We start from the raw sequence: 23,464 nt of genomic DNA on the forward strand, positions 1-23,464 counted from the left end.
TTAATATCTCCAATTGTATCCATTTTCATGTAAACCACATAGCTTAAAATTTGATCCTTAAAAATATTAATTCTGCAAATTGTATAGCAAGCAAGGAAATAATAAGACTAAGTAATAAGAATACCAAAATGTTTTTATGAAAATAATCTTAGCTATGGTTGCATCCGTGCACAAACCAAACAAGAATAACTGGTATCTTAGGCTAGTGAACTGTGAGGGAGGTATTTATTGTGTTCATTACTTTGTCGATGTGAAATTGCTTAAGCAATAAATGAAATCAAACACTTAAGAAATAGGAAATTAATGGGTGGAGGCAGCAACAGCTATTAGAGAATGCTTGAGGAATTTTGCCATAGAAGGAAGCAGAAAATTGGGTAGTGTCTGAATTGGGGGCAGGCTCTCAGAGGGAAAGGCTGTTTTGAGATCCGCAGCATGGATACATACCTGAATGCTGATGGGAATGATCTGCTAGGAAAGGAACCTGATGTCACAGGAAGCCGAGCCTCAGGAGCCAAGGGCTCGGGGGGGGGGGGGGAGGGGAGGGACAAAGCCACACAGGCTTGTGACTGCAGGGTTGGCTTCTGGGTACTGAAGGGATGCAAGCTGGTTGTGTACATGAAAGCAGAAAGCTGAGGAAATTCTGCTCTGGTTGGTTCTGTTCTCTCAGGGTCATAAGCAAAACGGGGCTTGGCTTGGGGTTGTAGCTGTTAGAAGAGAGTCACAAGCTAAGGCAGGGTGAAAGGGGTTCCGGAGAAAACTGAGCATCTACTGACTCTGGGCAGGGGCAGGTGGAGGCAAGCTGTATCAACTATGCCCTCCCTTCCTCCTTCCTTCCTTCCTTTCTTTCTTCCTTTCCCTTCCTTCTCCTCTTTTTCCTTTCTTTTCTTTTTTCTTTTCTTTTTTCTTTCTTTCTTTCTTTCTTTCTTTCTTTCTTTCTTTCTTTCTTTCTTTCTTCTTCTTTTTTTTTGAGATGGGGGTTTTACTATAGAGCCACTGCTGGCCTGGAAATTGCAATATACATCAGGATAGCCTTGAACTCACAGACCTCTGCCTGCCTCTACCTCAAGAGTCTTACAGGAATCTGTCTGTCTTCTTTACGTGGCTCTTAAGGAAACAGGGTTGAATTCGGACTCATAACATTTCCTAATTTCCAAAACGGGTTGGCTGACTTAGTCATTGTCCTTCCCTCTAATGTGGGAACAAGGAGACTGAGAAGACACTTGTGGGAGCGTCCTGAAGACTGAGAAGACACTTGTAGGGAGCGTCCTGAAGTATCCGCTTACGTTTGGGCTTTGAGGTTTTTATCAGTGGGGAAGACCGTTTTCTAGAAGGATCAGAATTGGTGGTCCTAGATGCTAATGGGACTTACCCATGATATCTTCAGCAACTGTGAAACACTGCACAATTTGTGGGAGTGAAGTGGGCCGTTTCTTACTTGATGATTGACGTGAAGACAAGACCACACGGGCTGCATGATCAAGTCACACTCATGCCTTTTGCGGTCTGCACACTGATGCCATGAATAGTGCTTCATGCTGGTGAGGTGGGTGTGAACATGTCTGGGGGTCCATTTAATCTCAGGGGATTGGGAAACGGGAAATAAATTAACAGGAGGCTGAGGTGAAGACAAAAATGTGAAGAACAAGACACTGAAACCCGAATGATCGAGAGAGAAAATAGTCAAGCACATTTGATCTGTTGTTCCATCAAAAATGCATGTCATGTGTAGAATATGCTTAGCAAAAATGAACAAATAAAAGGTTAGTGTATTCAGCTGGAATTCGTGTCTATTCCCCCAAATATCCTTGTTGGGGTTTGTAAAATATTCTCCCACAGACTCAGAGTTTCTTGGGTCTCCAACTGGTGGCACTGTCTGGGAAGGTTATGGAGACTTTAGGAAGTAGATCCTTGCTGGAGGAAGTAGGTAACTGGGGGGTTGGCCTTGAAGTTTTATAACCTGGCCTATACTCTTGTCTCTTCTCTACTTCTTGATTGCATAGGCGAGGTAACTCATTCTCCTGACACCATGCCTTCACTACTATGGTGGACTATATCTTCTTGAATTGTAAGCCGGAATCATTTCTTTGTCCCTTAAGTTGGTTACAACAGTGAAAAAAAAAATAACTAATGCAGTTTTCACTTCTGTTCACTTCCTATTCTTGAATATCCATCTCAGGCCCATTGCTGTACAGAAGTGCCAGTCTTTCCCTTCCTACTGCAAGTTAACACCAAATGATTTTAGCCTACAGTGATGCCCATCTAACAGCAATGCTTTGAGAACTGCCATTTTAGGCTCTTTCTGGGTAACACAGAACTGTTTCCTAGAACTAGCCAGACTTAAACTTAATTACAGAACAAAAATACAAAAATGTGCAAGACAAAAAAGTTTAATATCTATAGTAATTAAAAAGTCTCTATGAAACCAATAAAGAACTGCCATTGTTTGTGAGTAAAGATGTTCAAATGTGGCTTCTAGGACAGCGTCCAGTGGTGAAAGTGACAGAAGAAGGAAACTTCACACTACATTTTTGAATAAGGCTTGAGGTTATGGATTAATACTCATTTGGTCAAATGTATTCCAAAGTCTTAAAGCATCCATTTATTTAATCAAAGGTATTTATCTAGGGTGCCAGGGAAGTGGCCCAGTGGGTGAAACTGCTTGGTGCGCAAGCCTCCTGATCTGGAATTAAATGTCAGGGTCATGTAGAAATCCAGACATGGCAGCAGTAATCTATACTCTCAGTACCTATGTGGTGAAATGGGAGGTGGAGATAGAATCATCTAGAAAGTCATGGGCCAGTCAGCATGGAACACATGCAGAACAACACAGCAGCAGAAACAAGAGACCCTATATGAACCGTGATAAGCAAAAACCAGCTTGTGAAAAACTGTTCTTAACCTCCACTCAAGCATGTGTTCACACTCTCACACACAAAAGAAATACACATATTTAATCATTGAAACAATAGGGTAGTTTTAATAATAAAGCTTTAGAAAACTTCATTTTAAAAAAAGGTTTATATTTATTTTTAATTTTGTTTAAGTATGTTTGGGGGGGTGGTATGTACATGTGAGTGCAGGTGCCAACAGAGGCCAGAAGAGGGTGTTAGATCCCTGGAGTTACAAGTAGTTCATGAGTCGTCTGATATGGAAGCTGGGTCCTATGGAAGTGGAAGAGTATCATGTGCTTTAACCACTAAACCATCTCTCCAACTCAGAGTACATTATCTTCACAATGTATTTATCAATGGAAAATAAGGCTACAAAATAGTGTTCTGTATGACTAAATTTTGTAGAAACAAAAAAAAATCTTTATGTATATATATTTTTACTTGTCTATTCATCTATCTATGGCAGGCTTGCCAACAAAATCCGTCATGAAATTTTTTTGGCTAGAGGTATTTAGTTTCTCCTCATGATCAACTCTCGTTTATCAGCATAAGAAGCATAGAGCTGGACAGCAGAGAGCTTACAGTGAGAGGAGCTGAGCGACATATTAATCACCCTCCCGGTTATCTTAGATTGGGTCAACAGAAAGTAATGCGCCTCAGCATCAGTTTAATCCCCTGAAGAAATGCTGTTGCATAGTTATGAGTAAATATTGAACCATTGACTCCCATTAAGATGATGGGAAGAACATTTTCCTCCCTTTTGCAGAATCAAACTCAACAGTCGTTGGCCTTTTAGCAAGTCATTACTCTTGTAAAGAGCTGCTAACCAGGGTTCCAGGAGCATTGACAAGAAATAACCTTTTAGTGAGTTTTCATCACAGAGTACAAATCTTAGAGCACCTCTTACATCCCTTATTGCCTCGCCTGTCTGGATTAACAAAGGTAAAGATCTGGCTACGTATCTTGTATAACTAGGTCCTTTTAGCTGGTGCATTATGCACACTTTTAATTTTACTTTTAAAATTAAATTGTGCATGTGCATGCATACATGTGTGCATGCATGCTATGTGAGGGCACACATGTGTTGGGGGAGTTCAAGCCTTTCCAGTGAATGTAGAGCTCACTAATATGGCTGATCAAGCAAGCTAGGCAGCCTGCTCCACAGATTTTCGTTTCTCCTCTTTCCAAGCATTGGATTTACAGGTGGACTACCAAACCCACCTCACATTCATGTAGGTAATGGGAATCGAACTCTAGGCTTCACACTTTCCCGTACATGGGAAGTGATTTATCAGTTAGTCATTTCTCTAGACCCTTACTTTAAACTTTTAAAAGTCTTCTGTCATGTATTTTTTAGTTAATTCCTCCCACATCCTTCTCTGAAAAAGAGAAGTTCTGAGACTTTCAAATATTCTGTAATAAATAAGGAAATTGGGAAATTAGTGTTTTTCGCTGTGCACATGTGTTTATCAGATCTAGATTCGAACAGTTGTCCTCCTGGCCACCTGTGTGTCCCATGTGTTAATCTCTTATGTACATGAGCCCAGCCTATGGCTCCCATTGAACTTTTGCTGTAATTTCATTAAGAAACCACTGGTCGGACTAGTAATTTTCCAGACAGCATATTGTTTTGGAGACTTTAGTGACATATTTTCCTACCTAAGAGGAATATTGTTAAAAAGAAAGAAAATAAAAATTTCAAATCTAGACAAATCCCATTCCAATTTAAAAAAAAAAAAAAAAAAAAAAAAGCTACTCATTTCTTCTGTTACTTGGAGAGAAGACATCGGCCCTGAGAACACTACGGGGAGCTGGAATGTTGGAGTCTCCTGAGGACCGCTGGCCGAGGTGACTAAATGACCTTTTCCGTTCTGGTGGGGAGTGGGTGACTGTCGTAGGTCAGGATTGAGGTCACTGGCTGGAAAGTTACAAACAAAGTCATAGTTTTGGCTGAGGGAAAGTAAACTTGGACTACAAACAAAGCCAGTGCTTCCTCGGTGATGAAAGAAAAAGTTCCCATTTCTCCTCCGTCAGTGCAAACCCTGGGCATAATCAGCAGTCTGGCCGCTCAGGGTTTGTCATGTTCCGGAGGCCGGTGTGCATCACTCACTGCCCGTGTGTGGTCAGCATGAAGCTCCTGATGTCTGGGACATGTCTGGAAAAGCAGGGGTATTTCTCAGGAAACAGAGCGCTGAGCTACAGAGATGGAAGAAGCCCAGCGTGGTCCGGAACATTTGTCCAGAAAGGCTAAACCAAGGACATACTGACTGCAAATTCTACTCGAAGACCTTAAGAAGTGTTTATTTCCCTTCTTGCTGTGCAGGGTCTCCCTGTCTCTGAACAGGAACCTGCTGGTGCACAGGAATCCTGTGCCTGCTCTTCATCATGCATGGCGCCAGTGTGGCTCTCTAAACCGTCCATATTGGCCAGGAATGGTCCCCAGTTGATAGAGTGCACATTTAGCATCTCAGAGGCCTTGAGTTCAGTCCCCAGCACTACCGCAACCTCAGAGTGGTGGTGTGTGCCTATAATCTCAGGACTTGGAGGGGGCGGGGATAACAGCAGAACCAAGAAGGGAAGGTCATCTTGAGCAAGTTTATAGCCAACCTGGGATACGCGAGAGCTCTTGTCTGAAAACAGCAGCAGTGAAGCCTCTTTGTATTAAGACTTTGAGCTGGCAGTGGTAGCACATGTTTTGAATCCCAGCACTCGGGAGGCAGAGGCAGGCAGATTTCTGAGTTCAGGGCCAGCCGGGTCTACAGAGTGAGTTCCAGGACAGCCAGGGCTACACAGAGAAACCCTGTCTCCAAAAAACAAAACAAACAAACAAACAAACAAACAAACTCCCTGTGTTAGGACTTTGAGAAGTTCCAGAGGTGTGACATCTTGTTGTCTCATGACCAGGTGCCTGCCATGGTCACTGGCAGATAGATTTCTTTTCCTTTTAACCATAGATGCGAGCCTTTCATATTATCTATACTGCTAATTTTAGCTTAACCTCCCAATTTGGAGAACTGCTTTTCAACGTTAATTTTGTCATCTGTCTACTAACGAGCGTTCTCAGCTTTCTAGTGTGGACACTCGGGCAGGTGTGCATCTTTATGGCATGTTTATGGCATTGTGCTCATTGTTGGTGAGCCTGTGAATCACCACAGATGCCTCAGAACTGGACTTGCCCATGACTCTGTTGAGCAAAGTCCAGGGAAGAATGGTTCACACACATGCACCACCAGGAATATCGCTGCTGCACACACATGTGTAACCTGCACAGGCATCAGCACTGGAGCCTCAGTGTGTGGCCATACTATGCTCTTGGTACCTGGCAGGTAAAGGAAACAGAGCAGAGTCATAGAACCACCACAGAGCATCTGAGACACAGCTGGAGTGACCACAACGGCAGCTGTGAAGGGATGCCAGCCGCACTGTAGCATCTCTGTCTGAACGCACACAGTGCTGCTGCTTCCTGTGGGAGCAGGCATGGTGCACATACACATGGGTTAAAAAGACAAAATAAATCTAATTCAAGTTGTCAACAAAATATTTAAGAGGAACATGGCCTTAAACTTATATTTTAGATTGTCTCTTTAACACTAACTTTATGGGCTGCTGGAGAGAGCGCTTAGAGGTTAGGAGCACATACTTCTCTTGGCGAGGACTCAAGTTTGGTTCCAAGTCCCCAAAGGAGGGGAGGTCCCTGGCAATTTAGGAGACATAGCTAAGAGGCATCTGTACATTCTAGATGGTTTGGTTGCGTTCTCTCTCCCTCCCCATCTATATTTCCTTTGCTATCTATCCTTCTAAAGCTTTGGTTTCTAGCCCTCTTACCTTGCAGTGGCTGTGCCCCTACAACTCTCTCACACTCAGCAGGCTGGGCTATGACACAGTCTGCACACACAGGCTTCCTCCCCTCTGCATGCTGCCTTCCTTCCTTCCTTCCTTCCTTCCTTCCTTCCTTCCTTCCTTCCTTCTTTCTTTCTTCTTTTTTTAAGACAACCTCATAAGCACCTTAGGGCTCTTGGTAGAATTCTAGATTTTCCTTAGCCCAGGATATTGGAGGGTTCTAGTGCTTTCTAACTTCCCATCAACCTGACTTTTGTTGGAAGTTATATTGTGAGGAGGTCTAGACAGGTCCTTTCTAGTGTACATTGTTCCTGTGAGGGGGGTGGCTTTATCTTTTTCTTGATAAAATTATTATACTTATGTATTATGTGTATTTTAAAATCAATCATGTAAGTAGGAGACAGTTATCTATGTATTAGGTGTAGCTTAGAAAGCAGAGCATAAGCACAGTTTAATGCTTTTCCTTTCCCTGCAGATGCCCAGAGGCAGGGGTCCCTGGAGTACAGCACAGTCTGGCAGTTAACACGGCATATGCATGTGCTGGGGAGCGGGGTCACCTCAAAAGACAAAGTGTAGGGTACACACTGCAGCATAACTTACATTTTTCACTTCTTTCTCCCAGTCTCAGTCCATGTAGGAAATCATTAAAAACAAACCAGCAATAGTCCATTGTAGAATTGTATCTGGTAATAGCAGGCTCATAAACCTTCAGTGAGTTACTATACTCACTAATATTTACTACATTTACATATTTACCTCATTAAATGTGCTCCTATTGGTAAACATTCACATTTCAGCTTGTTTGCAACCATAAGCAATTTAGTATGGAAGTCTGGAGTTTCATAGTTAGCTTAACCATGTCCCATAAATATGGATGGGATTTTTAGGACGAGGAAAGAGTTGGATAGATACCCCTCCTTGTGGAATGGAATGTAGTTCCTTCCACCAATCCCTGGCTGATGCCAGCTGGTTAACTACCCAGCACGGATGCTCCTCAAACCTGTGCTGTACTTGCTATTATCTGGTATGCCTTGCAGGAATGCTGTTCCCCTGAGCCATGCTCAGCATCCAGAAGGGAGCTGCTCATCTTACTGGATCCTGAGTGAAGATTGATGAGACTGGTCATCATATACAGCCGTGCACTACTTCTGAACACTTTCTGGGAAAACCCTACTCAAAAACTAGGAGGCATAAAGAGGAGAGGCGGCGTGCTCCGAGGAGAGTGGTGTCAGAGAACTGAGAGGGTTGAGGGCACCTCAGCTTCTTAAGAAAACAGCATTGAAGAAAAATGTAGGGCCGGACGGTGGCACAGGCCTTGAATCACAGCTCTGGAGACAGAGGCAGGTGGATTTCTGAATTGGAGGCCAGCCTGGCCTACAGAGTGAGTTCTAGGACAGCCAGGGCTACACAGAGAAACCCTGTCTAGAAACACCAGAGAGAGGGAGGAAGAGAGAGGGGCTGGGGGAGAGAGAGGAGGACGGTGAGGGAGAGAGAAGGGTGAGGGAAAGAGGTGGGGAGGCAGGATGGTTGCTCTCATACCCCTTAGTCTTCTCTTACTGAGGCTATAGAGCCCGCATTTGAGAAGTGTCCACCTTATACTTACAGGTCAGAGAGTTCCCATCTCTGAACACAGAGACAGAATCAGAACAACCAAGACTTGCTAAGTTCCTCACACCAGTTTCTGCCCATTAGCTGGCACCCTCTTCAATCACCATTCTCTACAATTATACACAACTTCTTCCAATTTGACCGAAACCACACAGGTCTGTGTGTAGCTTTTAGGTCTTTATTTCCTTTCCAAGATTCCAACATTAAATAAGTTAGTATCTTTTCATGTTGATTTGTCTCATGCTGTAAAGACTTTGGCTGTGAACCTAGCAGGAGGCAAGAGGACTATGGACACAACACACACACACTCCTCTGCCTGGTACACAATGGAGAAAAGGCTTGGTCTTCCAGCTTTGGAGAATTTGCTAACATCCACCACACACTTGAGTGAAGACCTCCGCGAAGACTGAGGATGATAAGTAGATGCCCTTCAGGATGACCTTCTACAGCTAACTCATTTCGGCACTTCTAGAAGCTTCCCGAAATCTGCATTTCCCTCCCCGCAGTGAGGTTCTCCACGTGGTGTGTGACTCTTCAGAGCAGTTCTCTTGCTCACCCTCCCGCCCTTCACCCGCAGAGGCTTCAAACACAGGGCATTGATGTATGCAGGTTTTCCAAATGGTAGTTTGGTAAACACCCTCATTGAAGAGGTGTGCCCCTACAGGTAGGGGAGAAAAGCTATCTAGTTTCAGGACAGAGGTGCAGGCAATCTATTGAGGTCGAACCTATTGGGGTCTACTGAAAATTGCCAACTGCAATTAACTGCAATTTTGTGAGACTCGGTTCTTTCCAAGAAACATCTAACAACTGAGGCAAGGCAAGCGCCAGTTCTGGGCTCTTACGTGTTGAGGACTCAAGCGGTTTTCATCTTCCCACGCTGTCTCCGGCTCGGTGCCCAGAAAGGAAACCCAGGCACCCCATTCCAGGCCTCTGTCTCCCGCACCCTATCCTTACACAGCTTGTGCTCTACCGGACTGGAGATTTCCAAAGCCTGACTCGATCCCTCCCCAGTTCAGACCCTTCTGCTGCTTTGGATGGAAGGCTCATCGTTGCGTTAAAAAGGCAGGAGCGGAGAAAGTTAGAAACTTGCATTTAAACTTTAGGAGCTGCGTCACGGCAGTCTCCTGGAGAAAGCTCCGCTGAGCGGTACAGATTCTTTGCAACTTGGAGGCGCCGGGCGTGGGGAGGAGGCGGTGCGCGGGGCGGGGGCGCACGGGGCCGGGGTGCAGGCGGGGACGCGGGGTGACGCTGCCCCGGGCCGCTGTACACACAAGGGGCTCTCTCGGCTTCAGGAAGAGTCCGGCTGCATTGGGCTGGGAGCCCGGCAGAACACAGACCAGGAGGCTGGCAGCTCGCGGGCGAGCCGCGCTGGGGGGCCGAGGCCGGGGTCGGGGCCGGGGAGCCCCGAGAGCTGCCACCGCGGGGTCCCGAGGCCGCGGAAGGGCCATGGCTGCGGGCGGCATCACCTCGCTTCCCGCACTGCCAGAGGACGGCGGCGCCGCCTTCCCACCGGGCCACTTCAAGGACCCCAAACGGCTCTACTGCAAGAACGGCGGCTTCTTCCTGCGCATCCATCCCGACGGCCGGGTGGATGGCGTCCGCGAGAAGAGCGACCCACACGGTGAGTTGCTACCTCCCACCCGCGTGCATGGTCTAGACCACACTGCTTCCTTGCCCCTTGGGGACTTGGGACACTGAGACGCGGCCCCCTTCGGCCGCTAGGTACTGTGGATCCAGGGGTACAGGGAAGCAGCATCATTCCTGTGTCCTCCTCAGAAATAGGTCCCCACACTGCACCTCTCCCCACTCCACCCCCCGCCCCTGCCGCAACTCCAGGTGGGCTGGTCTCTCAGAGGCCACCTGTTGCAGCCAGGATGCCAGGATGCTTGAGACAAGGGACCCGCTGCTCTTGGGGGTTGGGGGTAGGCGTGTCTCAACCAGGGCTCTGGAGCTCCTTGGCACATCCTGCAGTCACCCAAGGAAACAGAGGCAGGATGAAATGTTCTTCAGCTGAAACCCCTGCCCTTCAACTCTGACTTGGTGACTGATCACAGGGATGCGGCTGTTCCTCTCAAAGCTATCACATTCTCCACTCACCCCGTGTCTCCAAGTTACTCCAAAGAGGAAAGCGAAGGGAGCCAAAAACAGACAAGAGACTAGCAAACCAACCTGTGATTTCCTTAGTAAAGCAGGGCAGACCTTGTTTCAGTGTGAACTGCAGATTCCTTGATAGCACTAAAGTGGGGGTACCTACCTTACAGGTACCTTGAAGGCGAGATAAGAATTACAGCTTGAATTTTGTAATAAAAATATACCCGGTCATGGATATAGGTCAGGAAACAATCCTGTCCTAAATCAGTAGGCTCAACTTTAAGGGCTCCTAGACATCACCTGCAGCGTTTGCTGTCACAGATTGGACCCAGCCTCCTGAGGCAGAGATGAAACACCAGCCGTTCTGAGTTTCTATTCTTCTTCTTCTTCTTCTTCTTATTATTATTATTAAAAAAATTTTATTAGATATTTTCTTCATTTACATTTCAAATGCTATCCAGAAAGTTCCCTATACTCTCACCCGGCCCTGCTCCCCTACCCACTCACTCCCACTTCTTGGCCCTGGCGACCCTGTACTGGGGCATTTCTATTCTTAATGCTTGTCTGGGAATACTTGAAGAGCCACTAGCTACAAAAGGCCCAAGTGGGCTAGTTTATGTCTCTAAGTATTGGAGGTGAGAGCTCGGTTAAAACATCTGCTTTAAAGGCTACATTCATTTTTAAGGGTTCAGATGGGGTCCAACATTTCTTTTTTTGCATGCGAGAAGGTGTTTCGGGGGGCCTGAGGTCTTCTATCCAGCAACTCTGTCTTTAAGATGCACAGGGAATTCTAGTCACTATGTAAGAAGCATAAAGATTAGAAGCCCCACGAACAAAAGGAGCTGCCCTGTGAATGTGACATACACCTTGATATTTGCTGAGTATATTTAAAGCATAATAGGAAATTTAACTGACATAAAATATAAAAACTGCACATATTAATGGAATAGAGTGATTTTCAATACACTGTATGATGTTTAAACAAGTTTGAAAATACCTATCTCATCACTTACTATTTTAACAGTAAAACCTTATCTGTATGCTCTCCTCTCCTTTTAAAATGTGGCACAATGCTTTTGTTGTTACTGCTGGTATCACGGCTGTGTCCTTGCAGCAAAACATCTTGTCACTACTTCTTGTTTCCTGAGTCCAGAGCACTAAGAGATTATGTGTCTATTATTTGTTTCGGGCCTGCTGTAATTTAGAAAACCTTATCAACTGGAAAGACGTTTGAAAGCTATTATATGAGCCAACACCGTTTCTCTATTCTACTGTAGAGTAGAAGTTAAAAGATGTGTCTTTGTCTCTGAGATCCATCTGCTGTTGTCTCGGCTGCTAGGGCAAGCTGATATGTGTCCCAAGTGGTTTTATTCTTTCCTGAAGCACAGGTTCTTTGAAGAGCTTGTTTCCGGACTAGGGGCAGACTAGAGGCAGAGAAGTATCATCCGGTCTAGGTTCTGTTTGGAACTTTACCTGGGGTTTTTGTTTTTGTGTGCTGCTTTAGTTGCAGAATTATATTTTTTGAAGCCTTTTGCCTTATAATAAGACAGAGGTGAGTGGGGAATAATTCTGAATTGCATAATATATTGCCACCCTGTAAAAACAGTTGTGCATCTTCCCAAATATCAAGTGGACTTTAATTTTTGTTGTTGTTGTTCTCCTCCTCCTCCTCCTCCTCCTCCTCCTCCTCCTTCCTCTCCTTCTCTTCCTCTCCTCACTTCTCCTCCTCCTTCTCTTCCTCTCCTCCCTTCTCCTCCTTCTTCTTTTTGGTAAGACCTCACTATGTAACCCAGGCTGGTTTCTTTTCTTTTTTCATTAGATATTTTCTTTATTTACATTTCATCTTTTTAATTTTTTAAATTTCTTTTGTTTTTTCAAGACGGGTTTTTCTGTGTAGCCCTGTCTGTCCTCGAACTCACTCTGTAGACCAGGCTGGCCTCGAACTCAGAAATCTGCCTGCCCCTGACTCCCAAGTGCTGGGATTAAAGGTGTGAGCCACCATGCCCAGCTCTTTATTTACATTTCAAATGTTATCCCCTTCCCAGGTCCCCCTCTGGAAACCCTCTATCCCCTCCCCCTCCCCCTCCCCCTGTTTCTATGAGGGTGCTCTCCCACCTACCCACTCACTCCTACCTCATCACCTACACCGGGGCATCAAACCTTCACAGGACCAAGGGCCTCTCCTCCCATCGATGTCCAACAAGGCCATCCTCTGCTACATATGGGACTGGAGCCATGGGTCTCTCCATGTGTACTCTTTGGATGGTGGTTTAGTCCCTGGGAACTCTGGAGGTACTGGTCGGTTCATATTGTTGTTCCTCCAATGGGGCTGCAAACCCCTTCAGCTCCTTGGGTCCTTTCTCTAGTTCCTCCTTTGGGGGACCCTGTGCTCAGTTCAATGGTTGGCTGAGAGCATCAACCTCTGTATTTTTCAGGCACTGGCAGAGCCTCTCAGGAGACAGCTATATCAGGCTCTGGTCAGCAAGCACTTGTTGACATCCACAATAGTGTCTGGGTTTGGGAACTGTATACAGTATGGATCCCCAGGTGGGGCAGTCTCTGGATGGCCTTTCCTTCAGTCTCTGCTCCACAGTTTGTATCTCCTCCCATGGGTATTTTGTTCCCCCTTCTAAGAAGAGCGGTTAGCATGTAGAGGAATGCAAATCGATCCATTCTTATCTTCTTGTATAAAGCTCAAGTCCAAGTGGATCAAGGACCTCCACATAAAACCAGATACACTGAAACTAATAGGAAAGAAAGTGGGGAAGAGCCTCGAGCACATGAGCACAGAGGAAAGTTTCCTGAACAGAACACCAATATCTTATACTCTAAGATCAAGAATTGACAAATGGAACCTCATAAAATTGCAAAGCTTCTGTAAGGCAAAGAACACTGTCAACAGGACAAAATGGCAACCAACAGATTGGGAAAAGATCTTTACCAACAAGGCTGGTTTCAAACTCAAGATTTTCCAGCCTCAGCCTTCTGCCTTCTGAGTTCTGGGATTAGAGGTCCTTTGTCACCATGTACAACTTAGTCTGTAATTTTACTTAAAATTTGTTTTTCAGCTTCGTTTTATTTTATGTGCATGAGTATTTTGCCTGCTTGTATGTCTGTGCAGCGCCCGCATGCAGTGCCTGTGGGGGTCAGGAGAGGGCACTGGGTTTCCTGGAATAGAATTAGGATTACTGGGAGCCATCATCATGTGAGTGCTGAGATCTGAACCTCTTTGAGAGGAGCGAATGCTCTTAACTGCTAAGCCATCTCTCCACGACACCCCACCCCCCAGTTCTGTAGTCTATAACTGAGGGATTCTCAAATGGAGTAATTTGACAACTGTTAGAGACATCCGTAGACATCATAACCTTAAAAGGGCACGTCCCATATTTAGTGAGGGCACTCCTGGTATTTAATAGGGTGCACTCCTGCTGTCTAACGAGGGTCATTCCTGTGTATTTAGTGGGGAACCCTCCTTGTGCCCCCAACTAAACCATTCTAGAACTAAGAAACTCCCCAGCTTTGTCATGAGCAAAGGCAGATGGTCACAGTCAGGAGTAGAATAACTCACCGAGATCCTTGCTAGCAACTAACTCGTCCAAAGGACATCTTCTGCTGCCCGAAGCACCAACCTAGATCACTTTTGTCTAGTCTTACGTGGACATACCCTTATGTACAGCATGCTGCCCTAGCATGTGGGAAGTCTACTGATGGTCCAGCAGACCACAATGAGGCTGAAGGGCAGACAAAGTGGCAGTATCACCTCGACCGTACCCTTTCTCAAACAAACCGAGAAATAAGAGTGGTCTCCGTCCTCAAGGGGTCCACTTGACCCAGAACTCTATCACCCACGGTTTATTCCTTTCTGTTTAGATCTCTTCCAAGGTGCAGGGAGCTCTGAAAGTTGGACACAATCCGACGGTGCCGGTACAGGCTGGTGATGATGTCAGCTTGGGAGAAGCTGGAGTCAGAACAGAGGGAGCCAATCTAAGAAAAAAACTCCATAAGATCAGGCCGTGGGCCAGTGCTCCTCAGCATCCTTATCACTGCCACCCTTCAGTACAGCTCCTCGTGTTGTGGTGACCCCCAACCATAACATTATTTTCATTGCTACTTCATAACTGTAGTTTTACTACTTTTATGAATCATAACATAAATGGGGTCAAGACCCACAGGTTGAGAATTGCAGTTTTAGGCAGACACATAAGGCATTTTCTTAATTAGTGATTGATGGGGGAAGGCCCAGCCCATTGTGGGTGGTATCATCCTGGGCTGGTGGTCCTAGGTTCTGTAAGAAAACAGTCTGAGCAAGCCAGTTAGCAGCATCCTTCCATGGCTTCAGCATCAGCTCCTGCTTTCAGTCTCCAACCCAGTTTAAGTTTCTGCCTTGGCTACCCACACTGGACTGTGGTCCAGGATCTGTAAGCCAAATATAAACCTTTCCCTCCCCCAAGTTGCTTTGGTCATGGTATTTCATCATAGCAATAGTAACTCTAACTAAGACAGCGACTGAATGAAATCCCGAGTGCCATGGAGTTCTGGGAAGCATGCTTTGAAGATTGTGGTCTACACAGTGGGCTCTGGGTAGCTGTGGAGTGCAGTTCAGCTACAGGAAAATGAGCTAGGTGAGGACAAGTTTGGAATGTCCTGGAAGGGAGGCCAGAGGTGACACCCAAACACAGTGGTTTCCAGGTTCTCAGTGCTGCCCACTTCCTGGCCATTCCCCAAGTTATTTTCACTCAGAGGGGCCTGTTTTCTGGACCTTTTCACTTAAAGGCCTAGAAGATCTTTATTTGACATGGGAGCTATGATAGAAGCAAGGTGCCACAAGAGGTCACAGTCTGCTTCTCCTACACATGTGCTGTGCATACACCATCCCTCTGGCATCCTTGAGTTTGGTCTTGGCAACCTTCCTCTGATGTCTTGGGAAATGCACTCGCTTCATTGAGTGTCTGCTCTATAGCCTTAAGCAGGAGGGGGGTAGGGTGAGGGGGATTTGGGGGGGGTGTCATGTGAAATGTTCCAGGAGCAAGAACATTTTACCCCAAGCAACATGTATGGCATGTGGAGGCATGTGAGATGTGGGCTGCCTGTGGACATGCTAGCATTAAATCTATTCCAGATGCTCTCAGTTAGGGGAAATGAAGGTAATTAGAAATGCTGGACCTACCTACCCTGGGCTTCTCCTGGCTACTGATTAGTCGAAATTCTCTGCTTCCAGTCATCGGGCAGGGACGGGTGGGGGTGGGGGTGGGGACCTGAGATCTTCAGAGGTTGTTAGCCCACACCCACGAGGAGTGGGGATGACAGTCAGATCAGCCTGCCTCCTGCACTCTTTGCCACACGACGCATTCCACATGGCTCCCAAAATAAAAATACCGGTTGTGAAATTCACAGATCTCATTTTGTAGAAGCTCAGAGAAGTAGCCAGTGGCCTGAGTTCCCCTTCTGATTCACTCTCCTGACCCAGCTTCTTGCCCACTTAGCCGCTGACCTGCCAGGCCTGCCCTTCCAGTCTCCTTGCCTTCTCCCATTCTGTAGTTGTGGTACCCTCTGGATGCCTGTGGCTAATCTTCCTCAGTTTCTGGACGCTGAGGGCCAGATGCTTCGAGGGCTCTGTGAGCCCACTCTTGCTGTTTTGTGAAAATTCTGGGCAACGTAGCCTTAGCTTTTTCCATTGCCCTGTGTAAATGCAGCCATTCATGTAACAGTTCTAGATGCTTCGGCCCTCCCCTCCTCTGGTCATATCTGGCAAGTCGTTCCTGCCAATTTGCCTTACTAAGCATGGTATTTACGGTAATGCTGTTTGTGTGCAGTAAACAAATGAGGTCAGTCTCTCAGCTCATTAATCCTGGAAGCCATGTAATCCGTGCTGCAATGAAAGGACAATTCATGAGTCACAGATATTACCACACCTTAGGACTCTTTAAAGATGAGCGTTATGCCAAGTGACATCAGCCTGAAGGAGGCAAGAGCCCCTCCTGATGTGCCCTGAGGGCTTTTGCTGGATTTGCACAACATCCATTATGTAACCAGACTTTTGACACTATGACGATCTGAGAATTCTCTGATTTATGTCATGTGATATAAACAGACATCATTTTAAAGTTCAATTTGAGAAGAAAATCTTGTAGATACAATTAACAAACTACCACCAAGCTTGCAAGTGAAGGTTCGCGGTGATGCTGCCCATCTGTCCTCGGCATGCTAGCGGGGCCTGTGGGGTCTCTTGCACTGACAGTCGGATGGTGACTACACGTGTTGGGAGTCTTCTCATCTTTTCCCAAGTCCTGTCTTTGTTGGTCTTCCAACAGTCTTCCCAGGCCTCTTTGCCCTGAAGCGCGCATCTGTAAGAAGGCTGGCCATGAAATGGGGCACACAGCTTAACTTCATTAGCATAGTCTGTCCAAACAAGTCTTTGTGTTGGGTTTTTGTTTATTTATTTGTTGTCTTTTGAGCTTTCTGGGTTTTAATGTCAAGAATCCAGTCTTGTCCTTTTGTCATTGCTAAACACTTAGGCTGTGTATGAGTGTGTATAAGTGTGTGTGTGCGCGCGCACGTGTGTGTGTGTGTGTGTGTGTGTGTGTGTGTGTGTGTGTGTATGTATCTTATTTTTGCAGAGAGCACAGGCCACCATTGCTGCAACATGCTTGTTAATGAGGATGTTCTCACAAGATTTGCTTGTCACATATGCTATATAAGGTTATGGTGATTTCATGGAAACAAACAGACATCTCACCAAGTGGAGAACTGTTGGTTGGTCGGGCAGAAAAAGCTGCAGGTTTCCATGGGGAGTCAATCCTCCCTCATGAGAAGGATTCGGGAGAAAGCCAAGCCACCATGAGGTCCTTCAGCTGTGGCAGGCCAGGAGGATGGCACTGTTAGAGGTCCCCAAAGATCATTAAGAGTATGGGAGAAGGGACTAGTGCTGACAGGTGAGCATGTGTGATAGGTAAGCCAGAGCCACACAGTGGCAGTCTCAGAGTTCCCTGGCCCATAGGTATCAGCACAGGGGCTTGAGATATGGCCTCAGACGCACAGCCGTACAATCCTGGGAGCCATCTACAAAGTTCCAATTTGTTTTGTGACTCCAGTGGGTATTAGTTTGGGGCTACTAAGGCTCACAGTTTAGGGCTAGCTCATTAGCACATCAAAGTCTGTCTCGAGCTTGGCTCATATGGAAGCTGCTTATCCACTTACCGGTGGCCAGCTCTTACCTTGGAAGCATTACATTTATTTCAAGTCACAAAAAACGGTGTTCAAGTAATTCAAGATGGTTTCACTTATGCTTGTAACAAATTAGAAGTAATTCTTATACTATGGAACTCTAGCCAAGCATCAGACAGCTAAAACTCACTGTGATTTGAGATGTTTGCTTCTTATACCAACCGTTAGATCAGCATAATTATCTGCCTATCAAAGTTCCTTTTAATAATTGTGGCCAGGGACCCTCTAAGTTGTGTTGTTGTGTGCTTCTGGAACGTAGGAGAGGTTGCGAGCAGGTTGTGAGTTCCCTTTTGAGCCACAGACTGTGGCTCTTAGAAGCCGGGGTGGACTGCTCTTAACCTCTGTCGGATTATTTTTAGTCTGAAGAAAAGCAGGAACAGTGAGCCAGTATTCAGTGTTTAACTTCTGTCTCATCCTAGTAGACCTCTGCATCGCTTCCTACTCAAGGTGACTTACCCGGAAGCCTTGCTGCTTACTCACTCGTCCATAGCAACCTGGGATGTGTGTGTGTGTGTGTGTGTGTGTGTGTGTGTGTGCGCGCGCGAATTCCTCAGGTTTTCAGAGAATTTTGGAGATTAAGGAGATGAAGGAAAACAGGTCAAAACTAGGGGTACATCCCAGGTGCAATGGAAGCATGAAAAGAGTTACCTTTATTTAACTCATAGTTAATTATATTAATTTATACTACAAGTTTATGACTAAGAATTCAATTTACACACACATACACACATGCACACACGCACACACACACACACACACACACAAAGAAAAGGGTGGTTTATTTGTCTTCAGAGAAATGTGTTCAGAGGAGTAATGGTCTGACTGGGTTCTGTGAGTTTACTGTTCAGGCCCTGCGAGAAGACGCTGGGACTCATGGGAGGATCCCGGACATCTCTGTGAGATGAGTTAACTCAGTACACCCTGAGTGTTTGGGGATGACGGAGCGTTCCCCACGGACATCTGCTCAGCTGAGGCTTGTAGGCTGCTGTATGTTCACACACTCACTCAGACTTTATTCAAGATAATTATATCTAACAATGTTGTATTTGGGAAATTCAGGATACCTTGAGGCTTTTTTTTTTTTTAAGGGTAATCAATGAAAAGATGAGTCACTTCTCAGTTAAAATGAACAGTTGAACAGTACAGCTTTGCTTTGATCAGCAGATACGATTTCTTTAAGAGCATTTATCACTTTTGCTTTAGATTTGAAAAACTTACTTATCACTGCATAGTGTGTGTGTGTGTGTGTGTGTGTGTGTGTGTGTGTGTGTGTGTGTGTGGTAACTGTGCATGCACACTGGGGCCAGAAGAGGGAGTCGGGCTCCCAGGAGCTGGAGTTACAGATGTGCTGGGGCTGACCTTTGGCCTCTGTAAGGGTAGCAGGAGCTCTTCCTTTGAAGCACAAACTGGTCTGGAACCCTTAGTGATCCCCCTGTCTCAGCCCCAAGTGCTGGGATTACTGTTGTGAGCCACCATGGCCTGCAGCATTTAGGATTATTATTATTATTATTATTATTATTATTATTATTTTTAAAGATTTATTTATTTATGTAAGTACACTGTAGCTGTCTTCAGACACTCCAGAAGAGGGTGTCAGATCTTGTTATGGATGGTTATGAGCCACCATGTGGTTGCTGGGATTTGAACTCTGGACCTTTGGAAGAGCAGTCGGGTGCTCTTACCCACTGAGCCATCTCACCAGCCCTATTATTTTTTTTTAATAATGAGTGTGGGATTCATTTTCCTCTGGTTCTGAGAGCTGTTGATGCTTTCTCAGTGGCTCAAACCCTGAGACCCGTTTGTCTCCCTTCAGTCCACCTGCTTTCCATTTTATAAAATCCTTTTAAGCTCGCCCTGGCCCCAGGATTCTGTGCCAACCATTGGGAAACCATCTTCCAGTGCAGTCATGTAGCCTTTCCCAGCTTGCCACCCTCCCATGACCCGTGGCACTGTTGCCTGGCTTCTTGGAGTTCTTGAGTTTCATTCATCTACACTAAGAGAGCTCCTGTCCCCTGCCCAGCTGATTTCCTGCATGTTTCTTGTGTCTGGTCTTTTGCTTTGCTGTTCCCTGCCTCCCGGTTTTGAGTGTCTGTCTGTCTGTCTGTCTGTCTCTCTCTCTTTCTCCTTTCTGTGTAATTTCTAGAATTTCTTCAGCAGGTCCCCTTTAGTTTCTTGCAATCCCCTGTCCCTGTGTCCCTGTGTTTCCACTGTTCTAAGGACAGGCGTCCACCATAGGCTCAGTATAGCAAGTCACTAGCTCAGGGTGGGTCCTTTTCCTACCAAGTTTCCATGTCTGTTAAGCTGCTTCGCTAGAGGCCAGAGACTGAGACCAGCTGCCTTTTCCTTTCCTCATTTCATATGTGCGCATGTTCACACTTGGCTCTGTCTCCCAGACTTCGGGGTCTTGCTTGCCCTCCTCTTGGTTCCTTCTGCTGCTTTCCTGAATTATTAACTACACCTAGTGGTGTTCTCAAAGGTGGCTGTGTTAGTTTCAGTTCTGTGGCTGTGTCAAAATACCCGACAGAAAGCAACTCAAGGAGAAAATTACACAATCACAGGTTAGCAGGGAGGTAAGGGCCGCAGGACCTTAAAGCGTAATCAAATTTTGTCCACAGCTGAGCAGAGAGAAGTGAAATCTACTGCTCTGCTTTTGGCACTGCTACAGTCTTGGACCCAGACCTAAAGGATGGTGGCCCTCGATTTTCAGGCTCCATCCTCTCACATCAGCTAACAGAACCAAGGTAGTCCTCACAGACATGCCTACAGACCCATCTGATCTGGACAATCCGTCACGGAGACAACCTTCTGTCGCTGTAACCCCATCATCCCCACGACCATCAGCATCTTCTGTCACTGTCGATTGTCGATATCCCCAAGACTGCCGTGCGCGATGCCTCCGACGTGGTAGATCCACCTCTCTTTCCACAGTTGGACTCTCCTAATCTAGTTCCAGTTTTCCAATTACTCTGTCTCCTCAGTTTCCCTCTGGCACCCTCCTCCCATTCTTACTGTTCTCTGGGGAAATCCAGCATAACCTACCTCAGCAGCTCCCTGTGACCCCTTCTCTGTCTTCCCAAGAAGAGCTTGCGGAGTCCATAGTTTTTGACTCCTGCTCTACTGTAGAGGCAAACACGTTTGTTTTTCTGATGGTTTATGCATCTGTGTATTGAACTGGATCTGTGACCCCTTTGAAGTAAGGAGTCGATCACAATTCCTTAATCCACCCTCACACACAGTGGCCACTCAGAAATGTTTCCTGGGTTAACCATTTGCCGAGCAAAGCTAGCCAGGGCTTTTCGCCTGCCTTCCGGCCTCCTGGCCATGCCCCTTTCTTACTTCGGCCAGGCCGACCATTCTAGCTAGAACCCGTTTCCTTTCCCTCCCAGACCAGTTCCTGTGGTCCGTCCGCAGCTCAGTCAGTCCTCGGAGTTGTCAGTGCCGTCCCCAGTTGGATTGAGCCGAGAAGGGATTTTTAAAACACTGAAGCAGTCTGGACACTCCGGGTTTCCTAAGTACTCCACGGATGCTTGCGTGTTCTGAGAGTCTGAGGTTGAGCTGCTCCTTTGAGGCTCCCTGTGCCTCAGTTGCTGAATTTGGGGTCTGTGTGAGGTGTATGGGGATTCAACCAACCAGCTTCCCTCCCTCTCTGTCCCCTCCCTCCATTCTTCCCTCCTTTCTTTCTAGCCTTCCCCCTTTCCATCTCATCCTTTTTTTTACTTTGAGCTGGGTGAGAATTCTGCCACAGGACTGTGTCTAAGGACTGGGATGTTGGTAAGCGCGACGGCCTGTGAGGGATGTGCAGTGTGAGTTGCCATGGTAGCCCCGCAGTTCTTCTGTGCAGACACCTTTCTCAGTAGCCCGATCAAGCAATGCTCCCATGAAGGCTTTCTCCCCAGCTCTGGAGGAGAGACTCACTGCTTCTATTTGATCTTGACGCTCAGCTCCAGAACTGCTTCCTGGCCTCTCACGGAGGAAGCCAGCAGATCTCTGTGCCCGGTGCCAGAATGCTTCACCATCACCTCACTGAGGAACGCAGACTGGGGGTGGGGGAGGCGGCGCGTACTTGACTCAGGCACCTTAATGGCTAAGTGGCTCTTGCTCCAAGTGGCAAACCACAGATCACTTCATAAAGGAGGACTGAGGGCCTTCTGGCACCCTTGTTGATGCCCGTTTTGGCTGTGAGGAAATGGCACAGATAGCTTCACTCGGATTTACGAGCCAGTGTTCATCATAACAATCTCCAAAACTCTTAGAAGGACCGAGGTTGTGTGGCAGTGAGTCAGGCTCTTTGTAATGGGCTGTCTGCAGGGGAGGGTGGGGGAGAGAGGGCTGAATAACCATCCCTGAATAACTGTCTCCTCTCTAAGATGAATCATTTTATAAACAGGAAACAATTCATAGGTTTTGTAATTGTCATTATATAAACAGGAACCGGAAGGGCATGAAACAGTGGAGCGGTACCTCCATTTGAAGGTTCCTTTTCAAGGGACAGTGATGGGGTATGTGAAGACAAATTGCACACTTATTAAGATTACTGGAAAACAAAAATTACTTTGGGGGACATACTACCTGATGAGCAGACTTCGTATTGAATTAGAAATAATTTTTTCTAATATATATATATATATATATATATATATATATATATATATTATGTATTTCATATAGTATCTTTTTTGGGGGGGGGTGTTTTTGGAGACGAGGTATCTCTGCCTGTCGTGGGATTCATTCTGTAGACCAGGACTGGCCTTGAATTCAGAGATCTGCCTGCCTCTGCCTCCCAAATGCTGGGATTAAAGGTGTGCACTACCATCATCCGGCATATATAGTATCTTTAAAACAATCCTGATATGTGTCTTATTTCTTCCTTTTTTATTTTTCTATTGTATTTTAATGAAATTTAAAATTTTTCTTATAGCTATTTTAACCTTGGTCTCATTTAAAGGTGATATGTGCGTGCTTGTGTGCTCATAGGATGCACATGGGTGTTGCATGGCATGAACATATGTATGTTGAGGAAATTATTTACTAACTGGCTGGTGGAGACATAAGAGAAAGCCCCTCTGGTTTTGGATGTTCTGGTTCTGGGATGGTATGTTCCTGCATTTTACATAGTTGGTATTACTTTGTTGTTTTCCAGCTTAACAGAAATAGATGTTTTAAGATCCTTTGTCTAAGTCACGCTTAACCTTTCCTCTTTATGTAAGGACTCTTAACCTGATTTCTTATTTATTTTATATCAGTTATTCAAAAACCAGAAACACAGAACTGGAATATAATTCAAGAGTGATATGAAAGGCAGTCTTGCTGTGGTTGCCTTTGCTAATATGTGAAGAAACGAGCTACAGAAGTTGCTGGAATTAAAAGCAGCTGCAGAGATACCCTCAGTTGTCAAAGGGCAGGAAAGTGTGGTGTGTATTGACTTCTGAAGGGTTGACACAAACACCATGATGGATTCATGGGTCTGTCTGACCTCATTCAGATAATGGAATTCTTACACTGAGAGGCAGGTTCCCTCCCCCCTACAGGGAGGAAAGCCAGGTGGTCAGCTTTCACTACTGCATCAGAGGACAATACATTTACTCGGTGTTGAACTAACGAATGAATGAGTGACAATTTTGAGGGCATGCTCTTTTTCCTCTTTAGAAACAGAATTGTTTAAATTTCAAATACAAGCTTATGGATCAAGGATCATTCCTCATTTTACAGATAAGAAAAGATTTTTCACTTGAGGCATTTCAAGCCGTGGTCTCTGTTTATGTGAACAAGCAATGAATTCTGCATTCTTGAATCGTCCTGTTTAGAAGACA

At 45.8% G+C, this 23,464-nt stretch overlaps 1 protein-coding gene across 1 annotated transcript in view; it reads left to right on the forward strand.

Annotated features, from left to right (window-relative positions):
• The first annotated feature begins 9,595 nt into the window (after positions 1 to 9,595).
• Fgf2 (fibroblast growth factor 2) overlaps positions 9,596 to 23,464 on the forward strand; it is a 53,892-nt gene continuing 40,023 nt past the window's right edge. The window contains exon 1 of the mRNA XM_021196570.2: positions 9,596 to 9,960. Within this exon, the coding sequence (XP_021052229.1) occupies positions 9,786 to 9,960 (175 nt within the window). The 5' untranslated portion in view covers positions 9,596 to 9,785. The remainder of the gene's footprint in view (positions 9,961 to 23,464) is intronic.

This window comes from Mus pahari, chromosome 4, assembly GCF_900095145.1.
Source record: "Mus pahari chromosome 4, PAHARI_EIJ_v1.1, whole genome shotgun sequence".
Lineage (NCBI taxonomy): Eukaryota > Metazoa > Chordata > Mammalia > Rodentia > Muridae > Mus > Mus pahari.